General features: G+C 38.6%; 1 protein-coding gene across 3 annotated transcripts; it reads right to left on the reverse strand.

Annotated features, from left to right (window-relative positions):
• Window positions 1-1,368: 1,368 nt before the first annotated feature.
• NUDT13 (nudix hydrolase 13) lies at window positions 1,369-27,648 on the reverse strand. 3 transcript variants are annotated; one of them, XM_082424563.1, is made up of 10 exons: window positions 19,884-22,887; window positions 15,742-15,807; window positions 14,749-14,840; window positions 8,784-8,923; window positions 7,390-7,524; window positions 6,459-6,565; window positions 5,201-5,326; window positions 4,925-5,036; window positions 4,051-4,205; window positions 1,369-2,951 (listed from the first exon to the last, which is right to left on the reverse strand). In XM_082424563.1, exons 3-10 carry the CDS (start codon window positions 14,829-14,831, stop codon window positions 2,751-2,753), a joined length of 1,059 nt encoding a protein of 352 aa, XP_082280689.1. In that variant the 5' UTR covers window positions 14,832-14,840; window positions 15,742-15,807; window positions 19,884-22,887; the 3' UTR covers window positions 1,369-2,750. The 3 variants fall into 3 exon arrangements, with proteins under 3 accessions (XP_082280689.1, XP_082280688.1, XP_082280690.1); XM_082424562.1 differs by lacking the exon at window positions 15,742-15,807 and having other exon boundaries at window positions 19,884-22,884; XM_082424564.1 differs by lacking the exons at window positions 7,390-7,524; window positions 15,742-15,807 and having other exon boundaries at window positions 19,884-27,648.

Below are 27,648 nucleotides of genomic sequence, written 5' to 3' on the forward strand. Positions count from 1 at the left end.
AGTAAAAATGTTTTCTTCATTTTCAAGTTCACAGATTAACTTCTCCTCTATGAGCCCCAAATGTTGCCTTCTCTGCACAAGTCTTTGTGATCTCAACTCTGGGATGCACACAAGGTTTTGAAATCAGCAGAAGAGAGAGAATCAAGCCCTTGAGATAAGATGTACACTCCATGTTTAGAACATTAAGTTTATCGAGAATTAAATATTGGGTAGAGGAAGGAAGGTAGATAGGCAAACATAAGGAATGAATGAGTTGCTTTTTTATTCCAGTTACCAATGACCTTGAGTCAGTCTCCCTCTGGTGTCCAATAATTTTAGGGTTTTACCTGTTTTTGCTGTTCTTCTTCATGGACCCATTGGGTTCTTTTTATCCTTAGCACCTTCGTGATTCATTGCCACATAAATATTCTCCAGCCAGGTGAGCCCTGCACCAAAGCTTCTTTTATTTATCTGCCATTTTTCAGTACCCCAACCCTGCCCTCTTTTGCCTGTGCTTTCAGTTGTCCTTGGAGTTCTAAGAAGCAAAGCCCTCTTCCCACTCACTGCTGGGAAACAGAGTTCAATGTTGCAGCTCCTCCTATTAGCCATTCTCATTTTTTCTTTTCCAACACAACACATTAATCCAAAAGTAAACACTTACTCCATGGTAAGTTTGAGAAACTCATAACTAGGAATCCTGCACACTCCCCTTTTTATCAGTATTTTCAGATTCCCCAGTCTGAAAATACTGTGTACACATGTGCTCACAAACACACCCACAAAGAGATAGAAAACATTGGGAGACGGTAATACACATGGACCCTGAACTGTTTTCTTCTAACTGCAAGATATGAAGAAATCTCAGGACCTCTCTTTCGAGAGTGCTTTTCCCTTCTACATGCTAGGTTCAGCCCAGGTCAGGGCAAGCTGCCAATCTAACAGGACAATCAAGTCCCATCACGAATTATCCCTCAACATTTCCTGATGAAGGCAGTTTTATTTCCCCAAAGCAATGATGTTTTTGCTGGCAATGGTGAGAGTAACAACCTTTTGGGATCAAAAGGAAATTCAGTTGCTTCAATCTTTCTAGTTCTAGAATCTCTTTTACTTAGTCCTGTGGGACTTGGATGTGTGAATAATCTTAGGGTCTCTGGCACTTGTGTCTTTAATCACTAGTTAGTTGCCTAAAAGTACCTGAAGATAAGACTCTTTCCCCAGCCATTCCTCTTTTCAAACGGCCCTCTAACAGGATTTCTTCTGAATATTGCTTTAGTCATTCCACAGACTTGGAATCTGGACTTAAATGTTTGTCACACTAATAAAGAGATTACTCTCTCCCACCCCCAATTCTCACTTTCTACAATTTTCTCACTTCATAAGACAGAAATATACATCTGAACAAAGGTACAGAAATTTATTTCATTTCCTCCAGATAAGTGCTTCTTCCCTATGACAAGGTTTAGAATGGCATATATGAATGATGAGAAATCCTAAATTTAGTTTATCCCATAAAACTCAAGAAATGGTTCATTTTCACTGATCGCTTCGTTGAAGTTACAACACTTACTGGGTGTGCAAAAGGCAGCAACCATTTTACGTTTAGGAAAACAGGCATGGCAAGTGATAATCTTTTCCCTGGGTCACAAACTGAGCAAGTAACAGCAAAAAAGACTTACGCTCTTGAGCCCCACTGGCATGCAGTTACCTCAACAGAAGATCACTGCCTCTGATTTACTAGAGAGTACCTTGAGGAAGACCTTAACTCCCACTTTCCTGGGATGAAGGATTTAAAGGAATATGACTTTTACTTAACTACCATGTACAAAATAATTACCTCTACATAAATTCAAAAATGTTGTGCTGGGCTTCCCTGGTGGCACAGTGGTTAAGAATCCGCCTGCCAGTGCAGGGGACATGGGTTCGAGCCCTGGTCCAGGAAGATCTCACATGCTGTGGAGCAATTAAGCCCGTGCGCCACAACTACTGAGCCTGTGCTGTAGAGCCCGGGAGCCACAACTACTGAGCCCACATGCCTAGAGCCCATGCTCCGCAACAAGAAGCCACTGCAATGAGAAGCCCGTGCACCACAACGAAGAGTAGCCCCTGCTCGCTGCAACTAGAGAAAGCCTGTGCACAGCAACGAAGACCCAACACAGCCAAAAATAAATAAATAAATAAATTTGTTTAAAAAAAAATGTGCTATTTTTTTAAATTGTACGAGGATAAAAAGGAATTCAGTAGGGGGTTGAGATCTGCTATATATATATTTTTTCATTTTAATGACTATAATTGCTTTGTGATCCTAAGAGATAAGAGTATATAAAAAGAATGTAGAATCTGTTATGAACAATGATCTTTACATTTAGTATATATTTTCAATATTAAGATAAAAGTTGTAACCAAAATTATACCAGGCACATTTTGGCAGTTAGTATAAACCCAGCATAGACAAGCCACATGCCAAAAGATGTTCGCTTCCAAAGCACAGGAGAAAATGAGCAAGGGCCCATATCCAAACTAATACTTCAACTTTCCCTCTGATTTTGACAATTGTCATCTCATCAGTTTTGGCATTTTTGATTGCCTATGATTAGGAACTTCTTTTATTAACACTGCTGGCAGATGTGCCTTGCTGTAGGCTCACCATCTGCTCTGCCTTCTTATGATGTTGGCCTGGAGATGACCTTTTGTCACCACCTCTTTATCAGTTGATCTCTGATGTGCCCCTCTGAGATAGGAGGGATTTATCTGATTAGGTGGCCTGATCTGAGCTAAGCAGGCAGGATAGAACAGGTCGGTTTTTCCACCCACTCCTTTATCAGTTGGTGGGCAATGGCTAACTTGGGGGGCAACCAGAATGGGAAAGCCCCATTCTGTTGCTGATAAGATGGGTTGTCTTTCCTCAGGGCTGTGGCCACCTCATCATGACTGAACCAGGCAGCTGCTTCTAGTTCTCTCAAGTTCATCTGGATCTGAAAGACATAAGGAAAAACAGGATATATGGTTAAGAGATACAAAACTTAGAATACGATGGCCAAAGATGAGAAAATGGTTCCAGAACTGAGCAATCTTAGAAGGTAATATCTGGGATCTATAGTCTGGGAGATAATCAGTTCTAGATAGGGTCCAGTAGCAAAAGTACCATAATTAAGAGATGAGAGTTAAGTATATATTTTAAATATTAAAAAAAAATTTAAAAAATCCTGGAAGCTCAAATAGTAAAATATTAAGTGGTTTGGGAATTCCCGGGCTGTCCAGTGGTTAGGACTCGGCACTTTCACTGCTGTGGCCCAGGTTCAATCCCTGGTTGGGGATCTAAGATCCTGCAAGCCATGCAACGTGGCCAAAAAAAAAAAAAGAGAGAGAGAGAGTGGTTAACATTGAGAGGTAAGTTATGAGTAATACTTTTCTCTTTGTGCCTAACTTACATAACTAAAAAAAGAACATATAAATGTTATCTTCTTTAAAGGATGTGTTAATTAATGATAGTCAAAAGCATAGTATCTGCCTTGCAAGAAGCAAAAATGCAAACTGCATCCACAGGGAGCTGAGACAGATTAGATATTATTCATTGTATAGAAACCAAAGCACAAAATAGACAGACTTTGGCACATAGGGACCACAACACCATCTGTCAGGGATGTTAGAGCAAGATGAGGTGGGATAAGACAACATCTAAGTCCCTTTCAATCAGAAGTTCCTATGATTTTATATTATTAGTCCCCAACATCCTGACTGGAGCAATAATACCAATTCTGAAATCAATCATTGAATTTTATATATTTATTGTGTGCCTATTCTATGCAAGACTTTGTTAATTTCCTGACGATGAAAGATAAATTGTTTCATGATTGAGGTATATACAAGGAAGAATGGTGATTGTGTTGGCACTCCCAATTTTTATGGTGATTAGTTGTTTATAAGATTGCAAATTCCTTAAAGGTATAAATCATATATTACATGTCTTTGTATAATCTAAACAATGCTGGACTAGACAGGTGCTTAGTAAGTACCTACAGACCAGCTTGGATGAGGCAAAGGATATATCATAAGGGAAGCATCAGAACTCACCTCTGTCTGCCCTGGTTTCACAGTTGCATGACAAGCAATCATAAGTGCGCCATTAGGAAAGGGCCAGTGCTGAGATGCAGAGTATTGCAGTCTTTCCACCTCCAATCCCACCTCTTCTGCAACTTCTCGCCGGACAGCCTCTTCCAGACTTTCACCTATAAGCACACAGATTAATTCAGGACAGCCCTGCAGCAGGAAGGGTGATACAGAAGCCCGTTGGTGAAAGGAGCGCAAAACTGGCTCCAAAGTCAATGAAATACTCTTGGGAGAGCCCTAAATCTCCGAGTCTCTACACTAGGAATCAAGTCTGAAGTTGGGTATTGAACCGCAATACTTGAACCTACTAGGTTAGTTACACAAAATAAGAGTCGGAGAGGCTACTGCTGCCCTCAGGTTTTTAATAAAATTCAAATGCCGCATTTCACCATTTGCAAATTTTACCCCAATAGACTGACAAAAAACCCTGTAAATAAATATTAAATTCTAGTTAATATAATATTAATATGCATGTTGAAATATTTAGGAGGAAGTGTACTAATGTCTGCAATCTATGCATCAAAAAATAAGATGGATTAATGGGTGGATAGAGGAATGGATAGACAGATACGTGATAAAGTAAGTATAGTAATCATAGAATTTAGGTGGTGAGTATATGGGTGTTTACTGTATAAATCTTCCAGCTATGCTTATGTTTGAAAATTTGCCTATAAAATATTGGAAAATTGATGCCACAAAGTAGTTTTCTTGATATAATAGGGAAAAATGTGCTTGAGACACCAAGCACTATGGCAACAAGAATAAGAAATACATACTATTTCATACTATCAGATTTCATGTCTTTCAGTGTTATCTGTATATGCCCGAAATTCCTTACCTATATCACAAAAACCTGCCAAGGCAGAATACATTCCCTTGGGAAAGGAACTCTGGCGGGCAAGCAGGCATCGAGTCCCATCTGACACCAGAGTGATCACCACAGGAGTCATCTAGGAAAAGGGGATGGAAACTTGGGCACTAGGGCTTTGGGGCCTGTTAATGAAACAAAGTAATGGGTAACTAAGGAAGGCCTTTTAGCTGTACAGGCTCCCATCCCCAAGACAGAGTAGTGCACAGCCTTCTTGGATTACTGACCTTTTAAAGCGATGCTTACCTGTGGATAATAGATGATCTTATTGGAAGGGCACACACGCTTGCTGCCAGCCACATTCTTCTTGGTGGGCTGCCCACTTCTGCTGCAGAACTGATGAGCATCATGCCAACGGAGAAGAGCCTGAGCCTAGGAATACAAAGATGGGCTTGGTTTCATCTGGAGAGAATGTGGGGCTCATCTATAATGGTGCTGGGGCTACTATTAAGAGCAACTCAAAGGGACACACCAATCCCTTTTCAGCTCACCTACTTTAAATGTTTATTAACTATTTAAACTTTAAAATAAGGAAACTATTTGAACATAGTCCTCTAGCATCTGAAGTATGAATTTTATTTTATTTTATTTTGGAGGGCTGTGCCGTGTGGCTTGTGGGATCTTAGTTCCCCGACCAGGAATTGACCAGGCCCACAACAGTGAAAGCCCAACTCCTAACCAAACCACTGGACTGCCAGGGAATTCTCTGAAGTATGAATTTTTAAAAAGCATATTTTAAATGTATTATGAATTATTTTTAAATATAATATATAAAATATCATAATGAACACCCGTGAACTTACGAGCCAGCTTAAAAAGAAAACATTTTCAGTATAATTAAACACCCCAACGTGTACTCCTCCCCAATAAAGTTGGAATTTTTTTGCAAATAAAAAATGTTTAGGGACTTCCCTGGTGGCCCAGTGGGTAAGACTCCACGCTCCCAATGCATGGGGCCTGGGTTCCATCCCTGGTCAGGGAACTAGATCCCGCAAGCATGCCGCAGCTAAGAATCTGCATTTCGCAACTAAAGAAGTCTGCATGCCGCAACGAAGATCCTGTGTGCCGCAACTAAGACCTGGCACAGCCAAAAATAAATAAATAAATTAATTAATTAATTTAAAAAATGTTTAGATATACCTCTTTAAGTGGGCAATCAAAAGCACTTTAGCAAGTGAAATCTAAAGCTGGAGGACAAGTCGTTAAAGCAATATAAAATAACTTCTCATGATGTATATGTCATGCTGTGGGTCATTAAAAATGTTTATAAGGCTGATAGATCATATTGCCATATATCTGCACACCCTCAGGAGACAATGGTACTAACAACGGTCCTGCCTAAAACGGGGTAAAAGAAAGGAGAATAAGCAATCTCCCTACAGCACATTGTCCTTCTGCCAAGGTTTGTAGGAAGGACTATGATCTGAAAAAAAAAAAATCAAATGTTTCCCATATACAAATACAAATTTGCTTAATTTCCTACAGAACCAAGAAATCAATCTACCGTGGAGAGCAAGGAGGCATCCTTCACATTCAGCTGAAAGAGAGCCTTCCTCAGCCCAGTGAAAGACCCCTTGAGCTCTGTCTCCATTTCAGGTTTCTGTAAGGAAGCTAAAAAATGAGAAAATAGAACAAAATGAAATGAATGTCAAACTTTACCTCAGGGACCCTCTCAAGTATATTCTGTTAGAACAGTGTTTCCCAAACTCACCTAATATGACTCAACTAGGGAGAATAAAAAAATATACAGGTTCTCAAACCCCTGCCTGGAGATTCTGAATAGCAGGTGTGTGAGGCCCAGAAATCTTTATTTTTTAACAAGCACCAGGAGATTCTTATATTCAGGCAAATTTGGGAAACATTAGAGCATAGTGTTTCCCAAGATCCTCTTCGGGGCAGTAAGAACATTTGCACTAGCCACACACTATACCTGGAAAAAAAGATGAAAGGGGACCTCTAAGCTCCTATCTGAACCTCATTCCAGCATCATTACATTTACAGCTACACCCTGAAAGAGAGAAGGAAAGCCTGACAGGAGCCATGAGCCTCTAGCAAACCAGTTCCCAAATGCAGGTCTGAAGACCCAGAGCTACTCCCAGGTAACATGTTTATGCACCTGCATTGATAAGAGAAATAAGAATAATGTCATGAATTTTAAAACATTTCTTATGAAATATTTAAGACATATAAAATGTATAAAGGTACAGAGAATAATACAGTAAACATCTTTGTACCACCACCTAGCTGAGAAAGAAAGCATTAAAATGTCCTTTAAGTGATGATGATGGTAGATGGTACTATCTTTTAAGGTCCTAACTTAAGAAAAATTGAAATTGTTTTGTATTCTTAAAATGTTCTTTGAAATTTTACTATTATGTGGAATCCCGAAGTCTAAGAACCACTGGGAAGTACCCATCAGGAATAATGTTATGTACCATTTATGGAAGAGGAGCTATTTAGACCTAGATCCAGAGCAAACCATGCTTCTTGCTGTTCGGAGCATCCAATTAGCACGGAATCTTCTATTGTTTGCATGTCCTGCCCAAACTTACCCAGGAGCCTTTCCAACTCTAAGAAACACAGAAGGAGAAGGGAAGAAAACAAGGGTTTTAATTAAACCATCAGAGCCATACTAGACTTATTGGAAACCATCTACTTCAACTTGAAGTAGGTACAGCTGGCTTCTAGTCACCACCCTGCAGCTAATTAGCTATGTAATCTTGGCCTAATCACTTAACCTCTCAAGGCCTCCCTCCATTTTCTCATCAGCAATCTGAAGAGTTTAAACTAAAGGAATTCTTTCTGTGTAACACTGTATTACTCTATGATTGTATCATGAAAGGAGCATATCCCCTAGTTTTAAAGATACATGATAGTTAACTTATTAAAGCACTGAAAAAAAAATAAGTGTCAAACTTAAAATGGTAGAGAGACCAAAGCAGTTCTATAATTTACTCTTCAGATCATGCTGCTTTTGTGGGCCAGGGTAGACTACTCATCTGAGACCCTGGTCTGTAAAGACAAGTGCTGTATAGGGAGAAAATCTACTCTCCTGTGCATGAAGGACTCATATTTATTTGTTCATAATACAAGATTACATTGCTAATCTATAAATAATGTTTAGTGCCTTCTGGTAAACATCCTCATATACTTATGCACTGCTAGAAACTACCTATCTAAGTATTCCAACATCTGACCCTGGCAATGTATTTAGAAGTTTGTGCATAGTGACATCACGTAAAACTCAAGGTAGCATCTTGAATGCCAAATCCCAATGGCTTAGATATCTCTAGTTATATACCTTAAAAGAGTTCTCAAAACAATTTTAGTTCACGTTTAGTTTTGATCCTTCTAAGGAGAAATTAAGTCATGATGCAAATCTTAAACAGTGTAACAGTGAACAGCTCCTTGGAGGCTGGAAATTGCTGGTCCAAGGCAGGGGTTGGCAAAATATTTCAAGTTCTGTGAGCCATACGGTCTCTGTCACAATACTCTGTTTTACCATTGTAGTGCAAAAGCAGTCATAGACAATATGTAAATGAATGAGTGAGGCTGTGTTCCAATAAAAATCTATTTACAAAACAGACATGGGTTCCAATTTGGACAGCAGTTTTCCTGACCCTTGGTTTAAGGCTATAGTGGTTCATACCATCACCAAAAAATATTCGATTGGGCAATTCAGGTTTATACATTAAATTATTAATTGACAAAAGAAGTTTGAAAAATCTGGACTCTAAACTCGGAGGATTCTTCTCAGGGATTTGATATGGACCGAGTTCTGCTTAGCGGCCACAGCCTGGTCTACTTTACTAGTCTACTTTGGGCTTACCTAATAGGCTATGCTGGGGGGCCAGGTATTGATGTTCTGATTTCTGAAGCAAAGGAGCCAGGTTATGAAAGAGGTAAAATGCTCCTGTCTGCTGGGCTTTTTTACATGCATCATCATCTTCCTTCAGCTCAGATAAATACCTGTGTTTTGGAAATAATCAAAGCATTACAAAACCACACTTTTACAGCATTCTTTTACAGCATTCATCTTTGAGAATTCTGTTCCTGCACTGGTCTCCTACCATGGTTATTTCCTTTTATTTATTTACATCCTAAATTTCTTTAAAAAAGGATTTGAGGTGGCTACAGGGGGTCATTCCCTCCTTTGTCCTACTGTATACCTTGCCCATACTTCTGTGGTTGCACTTACGTGGTGCTATTTGTTAATCTGTGTCTCCCCTGAAAGACTATGATCTTTTGTTTTTTTTAACATCTTTATTGGAGTATAATTGCTTTACAATGGTGTGTTAGTTTCTGCTTTATAACAAAGTGCATCAGCTATACATATACATATGTCCCCATATCTCTTCCCTCTTGCGTCTCCCTCCCTCCCACCCTCCCTATCCCACCCTTCTAGGTGGTCACAAAGCACTGAGCTGATCTCCCTGTGCTATGCAGCTGCTTCCCACTAGCTATCAATTTTACATTTGGTAGTGTATATATGTCCATGCCACTCTCTCACTTTGTCCCAGCTTATCCTTCCCCCTCCCTGTGTCCTCAAGTCCATTCTCTAGTAGGTCTGTGTCTTTATTCCCTTCCTGCCCCTACGTTCTTCATAACCATTTTTTTTTTTTTAGAGTCCATATATATGTGTTCGCATACGGTATTTGTTTTTCTCTTTCTGACTTACTTCACTCTGTATGACAGACTCTAGGTCCATCTACCTCTCTACAAATAACTCAATTTCATTTCTTTTTATGGCTGAGTAATAGTCCACTGTATATATGTGCCACATCTTCTTTATCCATTCATCTGTCGATGGACACTTAGGTTGCTTCCATGTCCTGGCTATTGTAAATAGAGCTGCAATGAACATTGTGGTACATGACTCTTTTTGAATTATGGTTTTCTCAGGGTATATGCCCAGTAGTGGGATTGCTGGGTCATATGGTAGTTCTATTTTTAGTTTTTTAAGGAACCTCCATACTGTTCTCCATAGTGGCTGTATCAATTTACATTCCTACCAACAGTGCAAGAGGGTTTCCTTTTCTCCACACCCTCTCCAGCATTTATTGTTTGTAGATTTTTTGATGATGGCCATTCTGACTTGTGTGAGGTGATACCTCATTGTGGGTTTGATTTGCATTTCTCTAATGATTAGTGATGTTGAGCATCTTTTCATGTGTTTGTTGGCAATCTGTATATCTTCTTTGGAGAAATGTCTATTTAGGTCTTCTGCCCATTTTTGGATTGGGTTGTTTGTTCTTTTGCTATTGAGCTGCATGAGCTGCTTGTAAATTTTGGAGATTAGTCCTTTGTCTGTTGCTTCATTTTCAAATATTTTCTCCCATTCTGAGGGTTGTCTTTTCGTCTTGTTTATGGTTTCCTTTGCTGTGCAAAAGCTTTTAACTTTCATTAGGTTCCATTTGTTTATTTTTGTTTTTATTTCCATTTCTCTAGGAGGTGGGTCCAAAAGGATCTTGCTGTGATTAATGTCATAAGAGTGTTCTGCCTATGTTTTCCTCTAGGAGTTTTATAGTATCTGGCCTTACATTTAGGTCTTTAATCCATTTTGAGTTTATTTTTGTGTATGGTGTTAGGGATTGTTCTAATTTCATTCTTTTACATGTAGCTGTCCAGTTTTCCCAGCACCACTTATTGAAGAGGCTGTCTTTTCTCCATTGTATATTCTTGTCTCCTTTAACAAAAATGACTATGATCTTCTTAAGGGCAGGGTCTGCCTTAGTTCTGTATCATGAGTAATTAGCATATTGAATGGCTCAATTCAATAAGTATTTATTGAATTGAACTTCAAGGGTAATAAATATTTACTGAATTGAACTTCAAGGTACTTTGCCAATATTATGCTGTGAGGCAAGAATTTACATGCAGTGGAGTGAAAGGAAAACAAGTTCAGTGATAAAACATCAACCACAGAGCACCTAGAGATGGAAGCAGACTTTATTATTGCAGACAAGGAACAAACACTATACCTTCAGAAACCCTTATTCAATCTAGGGATGGTAAAGAGCAACTTTTATCTTCAATGCACTCTTGTTTCAAACATCTATTCCCCCAAGCGGATGCCGTTAGCTTCTTATCTCTACTGAAGGGACCATTGATGAAAGTGAAGCCATATTTGACCTACACTTATTTAATAAGTGTAATATTTTCAATAGCCAAAATTAAAATGTAGAAAAAGAGTACATCCTGTAATTAGTTTCTCTAAAAAAAAAAAGTAATGGAGCAAGTTCTGTACCTTCATTAAGGACGGCCTAAGTCTATCCTTTCAAGAGCCTTGGGAATCAGGGCAGGAACCGCATGATTCAGGGAGGACTGAATGTGGATTCTCCTTCTGTGGCCTTAGGGATAATGATTTTTTTTTTTTTTGGCCGTGCCATGCAGCCTGCAGGATCTCAGTTACCCGACCAGGGACTGAACCCAGGCCCCAGCAGTGAAAGCCTATGGTCCTAACCGCTAGGCAACCAGGGAACTCCCAGGTATAATGATTTTGACCGCTGAAAGCCCTACAACAGACTCTCACATATATGGCATATTTTGTCACTTAAGTAGGAAACACAGTTTACAGATATTTTCTGTAGGATCTGGGAGCTTTTGTAACACCAGTAGAGTTAGCTCCACATGAAACTACAAAGTAAAATGATAAACATGCCCCAGTGGCATCTATAGGAACCTATTTTTTTTTTTTTTTTTAATTTATTTATTTATCTATTTTTAGCTGTGTTGGGTCTTCGTCCCTGTGCGAGGGCCTTCCCCAGTTGCGGCGAGCGGGGGCCACACCTCATCGCGATGCGCGGGCCTCCCACTATCGTGACCTCTCCTGCGGAGCACAGGCTCCAGACACGCAGGCTCAGCAGCTGTGGTCCACGGGCCCAGTTGCTCCGCGGCATGCGGGATCCTCCCAGACCAGGGCCCGAACCCGTGCCCCCCGCACTAGCAGGCCGACTCTCAACCACTGCGCCACCAGGGAAGCCCAGGAACCTATTTTTGACTGTATGATAAAAGCGATTGCAGTGAGCTCTTTGTAACCAGAAGACAAAAGAAACCTGAGATTTGAATACTCATGATATTTTTATACTTATTGTGAGTGACTGCAACCTCCTGGGACAAAGTCTAAATGTATGTCAAAGGAGAGCTATGTGCCACTCAGAAGTTACTAAATATAAACAATAGAACAAACTGCTAACTTCGTAAAAGAACAGTAGGAGTGATACAACCTGTGCTTTGCCCTAAAGACCCTAAAAAGCAAAACATCTACAAAAACATCCAGGTTAAGGTCTTAAACCTGGGGCCTCACTGGAACTGGTACTGAGATCCAAAAAGTTCCTTGCATTCTTCTTGATTGGAACACTTTTTTTAGAAATGCATTTTTTTGCTGTGCACCTGAAACATTGTAAATCAACTATACTCCAATAAAAAAATAAATAAGCTAGAAGGATATATTGTACAGCACAGGGAATATAGCCAATATTTTATAATAACTTTTAATGGAATATAATCTATAAAAATTTTGAATCATTGTGTTAATCACCTGAAACTAATATAATATTGTAAATCAACTATACCTCAATAATAAATAAATAAATCACTTAAAAATGCATTTTTCCCCTTTAAGTATAATAGTTTGGAAACCATAACACACTAAGATTATCAAACTTAAACATTTTTTCTTATTAATTTATACCCCCATAACATAGGAGCAGGTTTTTTAAAAAATAAATTTATTTATTTATTTATTTATTTTTGGCTGCGTTGGGTCTTTGTTGCTGCGTGCAGGCTTTCTCTAATTGTAGCGAGCGGGGGCTACTCTTGGTTGTGGTGTGCGGGCTTCTCATTGCGGTGGCTTCTCTTGTGCAGCATGGGCTCTAGGTGCACAGGCTTCAGTAGTTGTGGCTCACGGGCTTAGTTGCTCTGTGGCATGTGGTATCTTCCCGGACGAGGGCTCGAACCCGTGTTCCCTGCATTCACAGGTGAGTTCTTAACCACTGCGTCACCAAGGAAGTCCCCGAGTGGTGGGATTCTGGATGATTTCCCTTTTTTTAAAAAAATTGGTAACTGTATTTTCTGATTTCTATAGAATGACTATTTTTTAACTTTTTTAATAAGAAAAAAGGGACTTCCCTATGGCGCAGTGGTTAAGAATCTGCCTGCCAATGCAGGGGACACGGGTTCGAGCCCTGGTCCGGGAAGATCCCACATGCCACGGAGCAACTAAGCCCGTGCGCCACAACTACTGAGCCTACGCTCTAGAGCCCATGAGCCACAACTTCTGAGCCCGCGTGCCACAACTACTGAAGCCCGTGTGCCTAGAGCCCGTGCTCCACAACAAGAGAAGCCACCGCAATGAGAAGCCCGCGCACAGCAACAAAGACCCAACACAGCCTAATTAATTAATTAATTAATTAAATTTTTTAAAAAAAGGATCCCACCACTCAGAGATGATCATTGTTTATACCTTGGAATTCTCCAAACTATTTATTAATATTATGCATCTATACATATACAATAAGTACTTTTAGAACTGATCTACTAATTTGTAGCCTTTTTTTGTAAGCACATTAACATTTTTCACACCATATTCTTTACTGATAGAATTTTATTTTTCTTATGATTTTTTATTCATTTTCAATACATTTAATCACTTTAACACTCATTTTTTAGACTTCAGTTAATTCTGTTATTGTTCTTAAGAGTCTCAGCCTGAGAACTGTAAATAACCCAAATGTTCAACAATATCTAAAACAAGTATTGCAATTTTGTTGTCTTCTCAGTCTTGCTCATGTAAGATTGTGTATGTTTATGTGCCTTTAAATATTGAACTGGGCACTCATGTATGGCAGCGCTTTCAGTGTGGGAAGCCCTGGTTGTGAGTGTATCCCTCCAGAGAGGTTTTACATCTGCAAGTCTACAAATACTACTTAAAGTCTTTTCTTAGGTTGGGGGTTTTGGACCACACCACGTAGATGATGCAAATTTAAACCCCAAAACTGAATGAGAGCAGGCTACTGATATCAAATTCACAGATTTTAAATTTGCCCGGGCTGGGGACAAAGCAGTCCTTTATCACCTTCCTGTACTGGTGTAGATTTTTTTTTTTCTAGTCTGCCTTTCACTGTGGTTCAGTTCTTGGGGGAGGGAGTTGTGGGGGGATGGGGGAGGTATGCAGGTGGTATGCTGGGACTGGAGTTATCTACCTTATTTTCAGGAACCTTAATGAACTATTATTCAATATAGTTTTTAATTCTATCATAGGGGTATAACGTGATTTAATTAATTTTTCCCTTACTGTTCATTCATCCGTTCAACAATATTTCAGTGCCTACTATTTGCCAGATACTAGGGTTTTACGCACGAGGGGTACCATAGTGGAAAAGACAAAGTTCTTATTTATTTATTTTTTTTAAGTCTTTATTGAATTTGTTACAATATTGCTTCTGGTTTTTTTATGTTTTGTTTTTTTGGCATGTGGGATCTTAGCTCCTCAGCCAGGGATTGAACTCACACCCCCTGCATTGGAAGGCGAAGTCTTAACCACCCGCCAGGGAAGTCCCCAAAGTTCTTATCATAAAAAAAGAATTTATATTTAAGTATGTCAGACATTTTAGATATTGGAAATTTAGTTGTTTAGAAATTCTCTAATTATAAATAATTTGCATTGAACATCTTTATACGTAAATCTTAATCATATATCCGTAATCCCCAATATAGGATTTTGAGATATTTATATTTTATAATTTAATGGACCAAAGATATAATAATCAGAGCTCAGTTTGGTCAAAACTCACCGTGTCTTAGTGACATAGGTTGACAGCAGCCTACAGCACCAAAAAGATTTTCTCCTGCGAGTAATTCCACAATACAGGGACATTGTCAGGTCCTTAGGGGAAAGAGGAGTTTAGAAAAAAGAGAGATCATAGCATGCAATTTAAAGTAATGAATCACCAAAAGGGTTATACTTTAAGCCAGAATAGGATCACTATTTAATATTAAGGAAAGATAAACTGAATGGGAGTCAGATGATCTGGCTTCTAAATTGCATTTATACTGCTAACTAGCTGTGGGATTTCAACTTTTCAGTACCTTTCCTAATCTACAAAATTGAAACCTGTTCTGCCTACCTAATAGGTTGTTGTGAGAATCAGCTAACTATCCATGAAAAAAGTATGTGCTCCTCCTTCTATATTGTGGAATTCTTGCTGGGTGGTAGTCGCCAAGCCAAGGCCTACATTTCTCTCCTCCTTTGGTCCTTTGGTGGGACCAAAATTAGGTCTTAACAATGGAATGTGACTAGAAGTGATGTGTATCTCTTCTAGGCTGACACAGTTAAGCAGTGGTATGCCTTCTTCATCCTCTATCCCCATTTGCTTGGAAGACTCTGGAATGGCAGAGCCATTAGATGGAAGAGCCTGGATCCCTGAATCACTACATGGAGAAAAGCCACCCACCAACCAAAGAGTCCCCACCTTGGACTACTTGTGAGAGAGAAATAAGCTTCTACCATATTAAGCCACTGAAATTTTGAAGTTTTTTTTACAGCAGCTAGCATTACCCTAATAGACCAAGTAAGCCTAGGAGTGTCTCCAGAGTAATGGAGCCAAGTTTCTCAGAATACATGAAAAGCAAAGTCCTTTTGAAAATGAAGTAAGAAGAATCCTGTAGATAAGAAAAATATAAAATTACAGGCATTTAGGAAAATATTTCAAAAGGCAGCTATGCAAACCCACACGGATCTAAGATACTTTTTAGGTCTCACTTTGAGAGGAAAAATAATTCTATACCTTAAGAATCCATTCTGCAGAAGGTGATTTCTTTTAAATTGTGTAACAGTAAGTGTTTTATTCTCCCTGAAAAGTACAGTTCACATTAGCAATAAAAAAGTCAAAGAAGTTCCACTGAAACAAGAAAATCAGTACAGTTAAATAACCAACCACCCTTTTAACTGTTCCCAAGGGAAGCAAGCTTTGACAGTAAACCACCAAGGAATGTCTAAAGTTTAGGCCTACTTCTTGGTTGCATAATTATGAATCACTGATGACTAATACTTGGACAGTTTTGGCTATAATCTATGTCCTAACCAAGGGTAAAATATATTTAGTAAGTGACATTCAACAAAATATTTATTGAGTACTGACTTTATGCAAGCTCTCTTAAGGGACACAATAATGTATAGGATAAACATCCCTCAAGGGATTCTAGCAGGAGAGAGAAAATAAATATATAGCTTTCACAGAAGGCAGTATGTGATATGTGGGTTATAAAGCACTCTAAGAGAGTATTAAAAGTATAATCCCTATTTTAATAACCCAAAGACTTCTGTGATATACTGGAGGAAATGAATTTAAAGTCAACATTTCTGTCTCATATACAACTCTGAGAGTGTAAATTGATACGATATTTTTGGACGGCAATTTGGAAATATCTATCAAAACGTGAAAATAAGCATCCCTTTCCCCTAGCAATTCCACTTCTAGGAATTTGTCCTAGGAAGAAAAGGATATGTACAGGAATGTTAACTGAAAATTATGATAAAATGGAATAATATACAGCTATTAGAAATAAACAGATAACAGTAGAAAAAATATATGTAGTAACAGGGAAAGATATTCAGAATATACTGTTAAGTAAGAAAAGCAAGTAGTATTTGGTTAGTTTAGCATGATCTAATTAATTTATAAAGAAAAGGATATATACATATACATACCAATATAATTAATTGGATATGTATTTATTTATATTTTTTAAATGACTAGAAGTCCACATACCAAAGTGTTAACGGTGACTAATTTGAAAGAGTGGGATGGACACAGGAATTGAAAAGGGTACTTGTAATTTTGACATTTCTGTACTTAAAAAAATTTTTTAACCATGTGTTCATATTTTTTGTACAATAAGATAGCATGTAATAAAACAGTAGTTCCCAGGACTAACTTCACTGTGAGGCTTTTTCCAGGCCACTGTTCACAGTAGCACTTCATCTCATTCCCTGAGAACCATAGGGAATTTCTTTGGTGAGTTCCTTGAATTCCTTTGGTGAGACTGTAAGAGTTGTTTGTAGTTATGACTACCAACTAATCTGTGTGGCCCACTGTGCTTCGCTGCCTGACGTTTTGCCTAAATGCAATCAATGCCTACTAAATTAGCCTTAGCCAATTGTGGATTATCATGTCCTGCTGACTCATATGTTGGTGGTCACCGAGCTTGTAGAAGACATAGTAAAGTTCCTAATGTAGCTTAAAAAAATTGATAATCAAGAGGAAAACCAAATATATTTTAACTGAGAATTGTACCTTCATTGGTACAGTCAAAAACCCAGTAAAGATTAAGTCTAATACCTTTTCTAAATGGTCCCTTGTTTATTTTTTCTACACATCTTATATAAAAGCGGTGTAGACTACTTAAAAGTCAAAGAAGAGAAAATGATTTCCTTAAAATTCAGCTTTAACCATACTTTTCTCTTTCAAATAGATCATTTAAATTATCAAGTTAATATAACTATATTACAGGACATCTAGAAAATAGAATTGTAAGAGTGCCCATAATATCACCCCATTAATATAACTTATAATTTATATACTAGTCTTTTGCACATACAACCTTTACACATTTATAGTCAGTAAACATTTTTTCAATTTGCTTTCATGAAACATGTCATAAGCAGTTTTCCATGTTTTTGTATAAGGTTTACTTATTGATTTTTTTTGACTATATAATATTATACCAAGTAGACTCTCATCCTTATTTTTCTAAATATTCCCCTAATTTTAGACATTTAGGTGGCTCTGATTTTAAATTACCAGAAATAAAATACTGCTAAATACTTCTGTGCTGATATTTTCAGGTTACCTCTTTAAGATAAGTTCCCCTACATAGAACTACTGGGACAAAATTTGTTTTAAAATTATATGGCTCTTTCTACACATTGCCACACTTACAAAGTTTGATAGCATTTGGTTAAAAAAAAAAGAACTTTTATATTTCTTTGATCACTATTGAGATTCAAAGTGTTTTCAGATTTAATAGTTCTAGCACCCCTTTTGTAAATTGTCTGTTTGATGTTCTGTGCTCATTTATTTATTGTGGTTTTACTCTACTTTTGACCATTCTAATTTTTAAAATGGTATAGTACATTTATAGCATTTTCCACAATATGATCGCTGAAATGCATTGTAGGAACCACTGCTATATGTATTGCTTTTCTCTGGGAAGCTGCCATTCAGACTGAACCTCAGCACAAAAAAAGAGGCTTGTTAAAACAGTCAAGAAGCTATGTGAGATTACTTTTAGGATAAAAATATAATTTCTTATGGCCATATATTATTTAGAAACCTCATGCAGGAAAAATTTGCTACTGCTTTTCTGAAATGGTTTGTGATTTTCACCTTTAGGGGTCTTCGGTGTGATATATTATTCAAAATGTATTGACCCAAGGGCTCAGACTTGGTAAACATGCGGATCAACAACTGGTAAACATGCTACATATGAAACTCACATCCACCTGTTCAAATTCTCCATTAGGAATAGGATAGTTGTTTTTGTTTGAATTGGCAACTATTATTGTACTTTACGCCTGATGGCACACTGGGGATAAAAAATGCACTATTCACAAAATTAGTCTTGGAAGAAAATATTAGTACCATTATTTTACTTTAGATGACAAGCTCAGGCCTGCCTTCTATTTTGTTTTCAGTGCAAATTCATGTCTCCTCCAAAGCAAGAAAGGGACAGGGAAGTAAGCACTGGAGAGACTCAGACTTTTGTTCCTGGCTTTCCCACTGACTGAATTTGTGACCTGGGGCTGTCACCTAACTTGTTGGGGAGCTTGGTTTCTGTCTCACTTCTCACAGGGGAAGAAAGGAGAGAAAAGGGATCTAAAGTGTGTTATAACTATGTCAGGTTTTGACATACCTAATTCTCAGATGTGTTAGACTGTAAAATCCTTAAGAGTTGGGATTGCATCTTCCCTATCTACAGCATCTTGCATAGTCCCTATCACAGTATAAAACACAATATATATGAATGAATGAATGAATGAATGAATGAATTTATTCTATTTTACAAGAGAGGAAGATAAAGCTTTGAGAGGTTAACCATCTGAGATGACGATCTAGGGAGCAATAGATGGAAACTCAGGGCTATCTGGTTCCAAAGCTCATGTTTTGATGAGAAATACATGGGAAATCACCTTCCAGCATTCATGTACTATTTAAGTTTTTAGAAAGTACAATTTTTAAAAAGTACTTTTAAAAGTAAGTTTTTAAAAAAGACTGATAGAGATGAAAGGTAATATTATTTTGACCAAAAAACTATTAAATAATGATGAGGCAAAGCCCTTAAGAGGAAGACTTTCTCTGAACCTCCTGTAATAAATGATTCACATATGCTTTGCATCCTGTTCATCTTAACAGAAGAAAGATTAATTTATAAAGCACTACAGCATGACAAAAAAGCCCATCTCGAATCTCTCTGGTTACTTCTTCTAAGAAGAGGCCAGGTTCAGTAGTGTTTGAGAGAGTTCTTTTCAGGGAGTCTGATTTTTCATGATTGTGGACCTCAGTGGGATGGGAAATATGCAAAACTGAGGAGCTACTGGGAAACAGATTTCACGGTCTCACTGACCAGCTTTATGGTTTGCTTTCTAAAAGATAATTTTTCCTCCCTTAATTCAAAATAATTCAGGCACAATGCAGAGAAGTTAACAAATACCATTTTTAAACAACTCTCCTAAAAAGTATCAGAAAATTATTAGCTGTAGTTAATCTGATAGCTCCACAAGTTATGATGCAAAACTGTGGTCATTGCCTGGTTTCTGCAAGAAGGAAGAGAGTCTGACAGAGAACTTTTTTCAAGTTCTGATTATGTCTCCCCATAAAATTCTTCTTCCACTTAGAACCTGAATAGGTTTCTCTTCCCCTGTACTTACTCTGAATTCTCTTGGGGATGCCTGCCTAGGCCTCAACAATCAGCAGAACCAGCAAACTCCAAATGTTGGACTCTCCTTCCTCAATGGACGATTGCTCCCTCTGCCACACTTCCCAGAACCCTCCTAGAGATGCACTCTGGGAAATGTAGTTCAATCCCCAGGCATGCTGCTATGCCCTCCAACTGCAAAGTTAACCGTGGTTGTCAAAAGCACGATCTTCTGAGATCTAAATTCATTACCAGGAGAACTACTGCGGTAGTTTTAGCATTAGATCCATTTTTCAATAACAAAAAGATAGTCTTTAAACCCATCCTCCTACACAAAGGCATATTTAGGGTGGGTCACGCAGAGAGGAGTATTGGGATGGGAATTCAGATACCTTTCAACCTTTCTGGATCTCTAACTCTATCTATGTCTGCTAAGTTTAGAGCTAGCTCTAAGATTTCATGAAATTCTGCCAGTTTGAAAGGACAGGACTGTGTCTAGATGTGTTTGAACTTTTGGCAGAATGCGTCCCTTGATGAACCAGGGCAAGAAGATTCCATCTGACTGAAAGCAGTCTCTCAACAAAACTACTCTGGTGCTGTTCCTTTTTCTTCTTACTACTAAAGTTATTTGTTTACATGGAAGACAGTTTTGAAGGCCATTCTTTCAATATATATTTAATAAGTACCAAATGTGCTTGGAACTGTTATCCGCACAGGATACAGCAGGGAACAAAACACATGAAAATTTCTATCCCCATGTAACTTACATTCTAGAGGAAGAAACAAATAAGTAAATATACAATGTGTCAGGTGGTTATAAGTGCTATTTTATATAGGGTGGTCAGCCTCATTGTTAAGGTGATATTTGAGTAAAGACCCTAAAGGAGGTGAGGAAGGAGGCCAAGTAGATATCTATGGGAAGAGATTTGTAGACAGAAAAAAATCAGCAGATGCCAAAGCCCTAGGGTGGAAGTGTGCCTGGCAGGTCTGAGGAAAGGCTAGGACAAAGCATGGTGGTCAGAGATGAGGTTAAAGAGTAGCCAAGCACCAGATCACTTAGGGCCTTGTAAGTCTTACAATTCTTATAGAGCCATTGTAATGCTTTCAGCTTTTACTCTGAGAAGATGGGATGTTACAGAACAGTTTGAGCAGGAGAGTGAGATGATTTGACCTACATTTTATTTTTTAATTTTTTTTTTAGTTTTTAAAAAAATTTTATTTATTTTGGCTGAATTGGGTCTTTGTTGCAGTGCGCGGGCTTCTCGTTGCAGTGGCTTCTCTTGTTGCAGAGCACGGGCTCTAGGCGTGCGGACTTCAGTAGTTGCAGTGCGTGGGCTCAGTAGTTGTAGCTGGCGGGCTCTAGAGCGCAGGCTCAGTAGTTGTGGCGCACAGGCTTAGTTGCTCCACAGCATGTGGGATCTTTCCAGACCAGCGATCGAACCCGTGTCCCCTTCATTGGCAGGTGGATTCTTAACCACTGTGCCACCAGGGAAGTCCCTTGACCTACATTTTAAAAGAATCACTCTGTGTGCAATTAGACTGTAGGGGATAAGAGTTATTAAATCCTGAAGTCATTGTTAATATGTACCTAGGTTATGTGGGAAGGAAGAGTAGCAGTTCTGGGTAGTTGACCAGTTATTTCTTTTGGATCTTATTATTAGCACATGAACCCAAGCTTTTTATTAGATTGATTCATTAGCATTAAGGAAGGCACAGATAATTTGAGGGAAATAAGATATAAAGTCAGTGAATTCCAAACAAATGGGGAAGAATGCTTAGAGAAAGTTAGGGCTCTAATAATTTTTTAAAATCAAAATAACTGTATTTTTGAGCAATTAAGTGTTAAGTGCTATAATAATAAAAAATAGTACTATGGTCTGAATGTTTCCATTCCCTCCCCCCCCCCAAATTCATATGTCAAAACCCTAATGCCCAGTGTGATACTTTTAGGAGGTAAGGACTTTGGGAGGTGATTATGTCATGTGGATGGAGCCATTATGAATGAGATGAATGCCCTCACATAATAGGCCTGAGAGAGCTCCCTTGCCCCTTTCACCACATGAGGACACAGCGAGTAATCTGCAACTTGGAAGAGGGCCTTCCAAGGACCTGAGCATGCTAGCACCCTGATCTTGGAATTCCAGCTCCAGAACTGTGAGAAATAAGTTTCTGGTTTTTTTGTAAGCCACCCAGTCTGTGGTATTCTGTTATAGCAGCCCAAACAGACTGAGACAAATAGCTAAGATTAATTAAGCATTTACTGTATTCAGGCACTATGCAAAGTGTTTCACATATTTATTTAATCCTCACATCCTAAAAGATACATATTATTATTTGCACTTTACAGATGAGAACACAGAGGCTTAGAAAAGTTACATGACTTGTCCATATTTACACAGCTAGTAAGTAGAAGGGCTGGATTTTAACCCAAGCCTATCTGATTCCAGACAGACCTTGTGTCTTTGACTACCATAATGTACTATAGGCTTGGGTTATATCTGACTGGGTGTGGGGCAGGGAAGCTCAATAAAAATATTGGAAAATATTGGAATGATGGAAATAATCTCATGTTCATAGATTAGAAGACTTAATTTTGTTGAGATGACAATATTCCCCTAATTGATCTACAGATTCAATGCATCCCTGTTAAATCACAGGTAGCTTGTTTGCACAAGCAACAAAAGAAAAAATAGGACTTCACCAAAATTTTAATACTTTTGTGCTGCAAACAATACCACCAAGAACTTGAAAAGACAACCTACAGAATAGGAAAAAAATGTATTGACAGTCATACATTTGATAAGGGACTTGTAACCAGAATTTGTAAAGAATACTTACGACTCAGTAATAAAAAGGTGAATAACTGGGGCTTCCCTGGTGGCGCAGTGGTTGAGAATCTGCCTGCCAATGCAGGGGACACGGGTTCGAGCCCTGGTCTGGGAAGATCCCACATGCCGCGGAGCAACTGGGCCCGTGAGCCACAACTACTGAGCCTGCGAGTCTGGAGCCTGTTCTCCGTAACGAGAGGCCGCGATAGTGAGAGGCCCGCGCACTGCGATGAGGAGTGGCCCCCACTTGCCGCAACTGGAGAAAGCCCTCGCACAGAAACGAAGACCCAACACAGCCATAAATAAATAAATAAACAAATAAACCCAAAGTTTAAAAAAAAAAGATGAATAACTGAATTTTAAAATGAGCAAAGGATATGAATAGACATTTCTCCGAAGAAGATACAAAAATGACCAATAAGTACATGAACAGATGCTCAACATCATTAGCCATCATGGAAATGCAAATCAAAATTACAATGAGATACCACTTCATACCCACTAAGGTGGCCACATGGAGAAAATGGAATCATCATATACTGCTTACAGGATTGTAAGTGGTGTAGCTGCTTTGGCAAACAGGTTGGCTGTTCCTCAAACAGTTAAACATAGAGTTACCAAATGACCCACCAATTCCACTCCTGGGTATATATTTAAGACAACTGAAAACATATGTCCACACAAAAACTTGAACACGAATTCTCATAGCAGTATCATTCAAAATAGCCCCAAAGTAGAAACAATCCAAATGTCCATCAACTGATGAAGGGATAAACAAAATATAGTATATCCATAAACAGTATTTTATTTGGCAATATAAAGGAATGAAGTACTGATACATGCTACAACATGGATGAAGCACGAAATATTATGCCAAGTGAAAGAATCCATTCACAAAAGATCACATACTGCATTTATATAAAATGTTTAGAATGGGCAAATCTATAGAGGTAGAAAGTAGCTTAGAGGTGGCCTAGGGGTGGGGATGGGGGAAATGTTGGAGGAGAATGGGGAGTGACTGCTAGTGGAAACAGAGGTTTGTCGTTTTTGTTGTTGTTTTGGAATGATAAAATGTTGTAAATTTGATTGTGGTGATGGTTGCACAATTCTGTGAACCCACTAAAGATCACTGAATTGCACACTTTAAATGGTAAGTTATATGTTATTTGAATTATAGCTCAATAAAGCTGTTAAAAATATTCAACCAAATCATTAATTATGTTAAACAATTATAGTACATGTTTAGTAAATACAGCAAATATGGTGTAGGTACCTGTAATCCTCATAGTTTTTTTAGGTCATAAAGTAAAAATTGTCTTTCTTAGGGCATGCTTAAGTTCAATAAAGTGGCTTTATTTAATCACATAATAATTTAATACCATATACTCTTTAAAATTTTATTTATTTATTTATTTGGCTGCACCAGGTCTTAGTTGAGGCACACGGGATCTTCATTGCCGCATGCGGGATCCTCGTTGCTGTGTGCGGGATCCTTAGTTGCGACATGTGGGATCTTCAGTTGTGGCATGTGGGATCTTTAGTTGCGGCATGCAGGCTCTCAGATGCAGCATGTGGGATCTAGTTCCCTGACCAGGGATGGAACCTGGGCCCCCTGCATTGGGACCATGGAGTCTTAACCTCTGGACCACCAGGGAAGTTCCCATATACTCTTTTTTTTTTTTTTTAACATCTTTATTGGAGTATAATTGCTTTACAATGTTGTGTTACTTTCTGCTGTATAACAAAGAGAATCAGCTATACGTATACTATATCCCCATATATTCCCATATCACCTCCCTCTAGCGTCTCCCTCCCACCATCCCTAGCGCACCCCTCTAGGTGGTCACAAAGCACCAAGCTGATCTCCCTGTGCTATGCGGCTGCTTCCCACTAGTTATCTCTTTTACATTTGGTAGTGTATATATGTCAATGCTACTCTCTCACATCGTCCCAGCTTTCCCTTCCCCCTCCCCGTGTCCTCAAGTCCATTCTCTATGTCTGTGTCTTTATTCCTGTCCTGCCCCTAGGTTCATCAGAACCATTTTTTTTAATATTCTGTATATATGTGTTAGCATATGCCATATACTCTTTTAAGGGCACAAATTGAGCCTCAAGTCATTGAATCCCAGTCTAGTTTTTGGTGGTGAAAGTAACAATGTATTTTATTTATTGTTTTATGAAAATTCTCTGTTTATTTTTAATTTTTATTTATTTACTTTCTTTTTTTTTTTTGGCTGCGTCAGGTCTTACTTGAGGTATGCGGGATTTTTTGTTGCAGCATGCAGGTTCTTCGCTGTGGCGTGTGGGCTTCCCTCTAGTTGTGGCGTGCAGGTTTTCTCTCTCTAGTTGTGGCGTGTGGGTTTTCTCTCTCTAGTTGTGGTGTGCGGGCTCGAGGGCGCGTGGCCTCTGTAGTGTGCGGCATGCAAGCTCTCTCGTTGAGGCACATGAGCTCAGTAGTAACAATGTATTTTAGAGATATGTATTTATTAATTCATTGAACATATTCTTATTGAAAGCCTATCATGTGGCAAGCATCATGCTAGAATTGGGGACACAATGGTGAATAACATGCTGTCTCTGCCAGAAAAAATTAATTATGCTTGTACATGTGTGTATGGGGTATGTGTGAGTGTCTGTGTGTGTGTGTGTGTGTGTAAGCATGTAAGCATGTGAGACAACAGCCCATTTACTCAGTGTTTGACCAGTTATAGGAGTGGATATTAGGATGTAGGGGTACCTGAGCAAACTTGGAGAGAAATTGCAGGTTCATTCTGTAAACAGGCTTACCGTTGGATATTGTCTCATTTCATGTGAGACAAGAAATAGATCTTAGCAAACAGGGTGGGAAGTGGTTTCATGAGGGCCCCTGAAATAAATAAGCCACTGGCAAAGAGCCCTGTGTGTCTGCATAGCCAGTGGTGTCATGTACACTGGGGAGGTCCTTATGCTTCTCTTCAAGAGCAAAGTACAATAGGTTTCCTTCTCTTCCACCTCCCCAAATATGGAGTAATGTTTAACACACAGCGGGGAGTAGAACCAAGACTAAAGGCCATATTCAGCTGGAAGACAAGATGAAACAGGACAATTAGTGTATACCAAGGTAAACATTAATTTGAATACATGATTTTGTTAGTATAATGTAGTCACTAGACTATGTGTTTCTATTTCCTGTTAATTGAGCTCTTACTCTCTTTGCTTTAATTCTTTCATTTAAAAAAAAATTTTTTTTTTAATTTTTACAACTACTTCTGGGACATTTTATTGTAGTCACTAGCAATTCCGTCAGAAAGCTGGCAAAGTTAAAAAAGAAAAAGATAGAAAATTGTCACTTTCATTATCAGTTAAAAGGTCCAGCAAAAGGCTTTCAATAGTGGGTTATAACTATAGCTAACTTTCATTTCTCTAGTGTCTTGTATAGTGTCATCTTTACCCCAATATCCAGAGGGGTTCTAAGTATAAGACAAAGTGTACACTGTGTGTGGTTATATTCCCAAAGTAATTTTTTCTGTTACCTAATCTGGTGATTATTTCACTTTTCCAGGCCTCAGTTAGAGATATCCCTAAAGCTCTAATATTTTATAACATAAGGATTATCCAAATCGATGGTCATTAAGTTTTCAATGTTGGATGAAAAGAATTTGGAGATTTCCCCTGATTGACAGTATCCATATATTCTGTATTCCTATATCACAATGGAAGCTTAGGAGGTAGTTGTTAGCAGTTATCTATTGTCACAATAATGCTTCATAGCAAACAGCCACAAAATCATAGAGGCATAAAACAAGGGTTTATTACTCACATACCTGGAGTGATTGGCTAGGTGCTTCTGCAGATCCTGATCAGGCTCATTTACGTGTCTAGGGGTGGTGCACTGTTGGATAATCTAGAATGTTCTTGGCTGGGACATTGGGGGTGAGTTGGCTGTGCTCCATGTGTCTCTCATTTTCTAGCAAGCTAGCATGGGGATATTCTTTTGAGAATGATGGCAGAGGGTAAAAGCACAAGTGGAAATATGCAAGTCTCTGCCTGCATGACAGTCAAAGCATATTATATGGTCAGGCCCAGAGTTACAATAGGACGGTGTTACAAGATTTCATGGCACAAGGTGTTGTTAGGGGTTTAGGTCAACTACAGAGTTATAGGGAACAGTTCCCAAGAGATCACTCTCACTTCCAATACCAACTGCAATTTCAAGGGGTTTCCAAAACCATTCTCAATTTTGATAGAAGGACTCACAAAACTCACTCATTATACTCGTGGTTATGGCTTATTACAGGATAAGAATACAGATTAAAATCAGCCAAGGGGAGAAGCATTTAAGGTGAAGTCTGGGGAAGTACTAAATGTGGAGCTTCTATTGTCCTCTCCTCATAGATTCAGGATGCATTATTTTTCCAGCAACAGTATGTGACAATACATATAGGATGTTGCTAACCAGGGAGACTCACCCGAGTGTTGGTGTCCAGAGTTTTACTGGGGATCCGTCACCCAAGGCCCCCACCCTAAATCACATTGTTGGTCTTTGTGGTGTGGCCACCCCCTACTCTAAATCACACTGTTAGACTATCCCCTGTGACCTAAGGCCCTCAGGGAGGCAGACGCTCCTATCAGACATGAGATTACCTCCCAGAAAAATGGCAAAAGCCAGACCTCATTTTGGGCGAGGTAAAATTTTTTACTATATAGGAAGTAGGGAAGTAGGGAAGAATCGGGACTCTCAGTGCAATCAATCTGCCACAGTAGCTCTATTAAAAGCATTCCTTAAATTGGTGTAGGATAGGAAGCAGTGTTCTTTAACTTCAGGATTGGCTTAAGAACTAACATTAACCATAGACTGCTTATAGATGCTGTAAGTAAGCATCCTTGTCTTTACCCCTTATGGCTTATTACAGGATAAGAATACAGAATAGGATAAGAATAAGTATTCTTATTCTCATTCTTAATAAGTAT

This window comes from Balaenoptera physalus (genome assembly GCF_965194825.1).
Source record: "Balaenoptera physalus genome assembly, chromosome: 14".
NCBI lineage: Eukaryota > Metazoa > Chordata > Mammalia > Artiodactyla > Balaenopteridae > Balaenoptera > Balaenoptera physalus.

Bases quoted from the DNA above. Each gene is read 5' to 3' on its own strand.
- NUDT13 (XM_082424563.1), bottom strand. From the start codon at position 14,831: ATGTCCCTGTATTGTGGAATTACTCGCAGGAGAAAATCTTTTTGGTGC. The intron at 5,327-6,458 runs GTAGATTGATTT...TTGTATTCCTAG, and splicing joins ATGCCTCCTTGCTCTCCACG to GCTCAGGCTCTTCTCCGTTG. The intron at 5,037-5,200 runs GTAAGCATCGCT...CCCTTTTCCTAG, and splicing joins AGATCATCTATTATCCACAG to ATGACTCCTGTGGTGATCAC.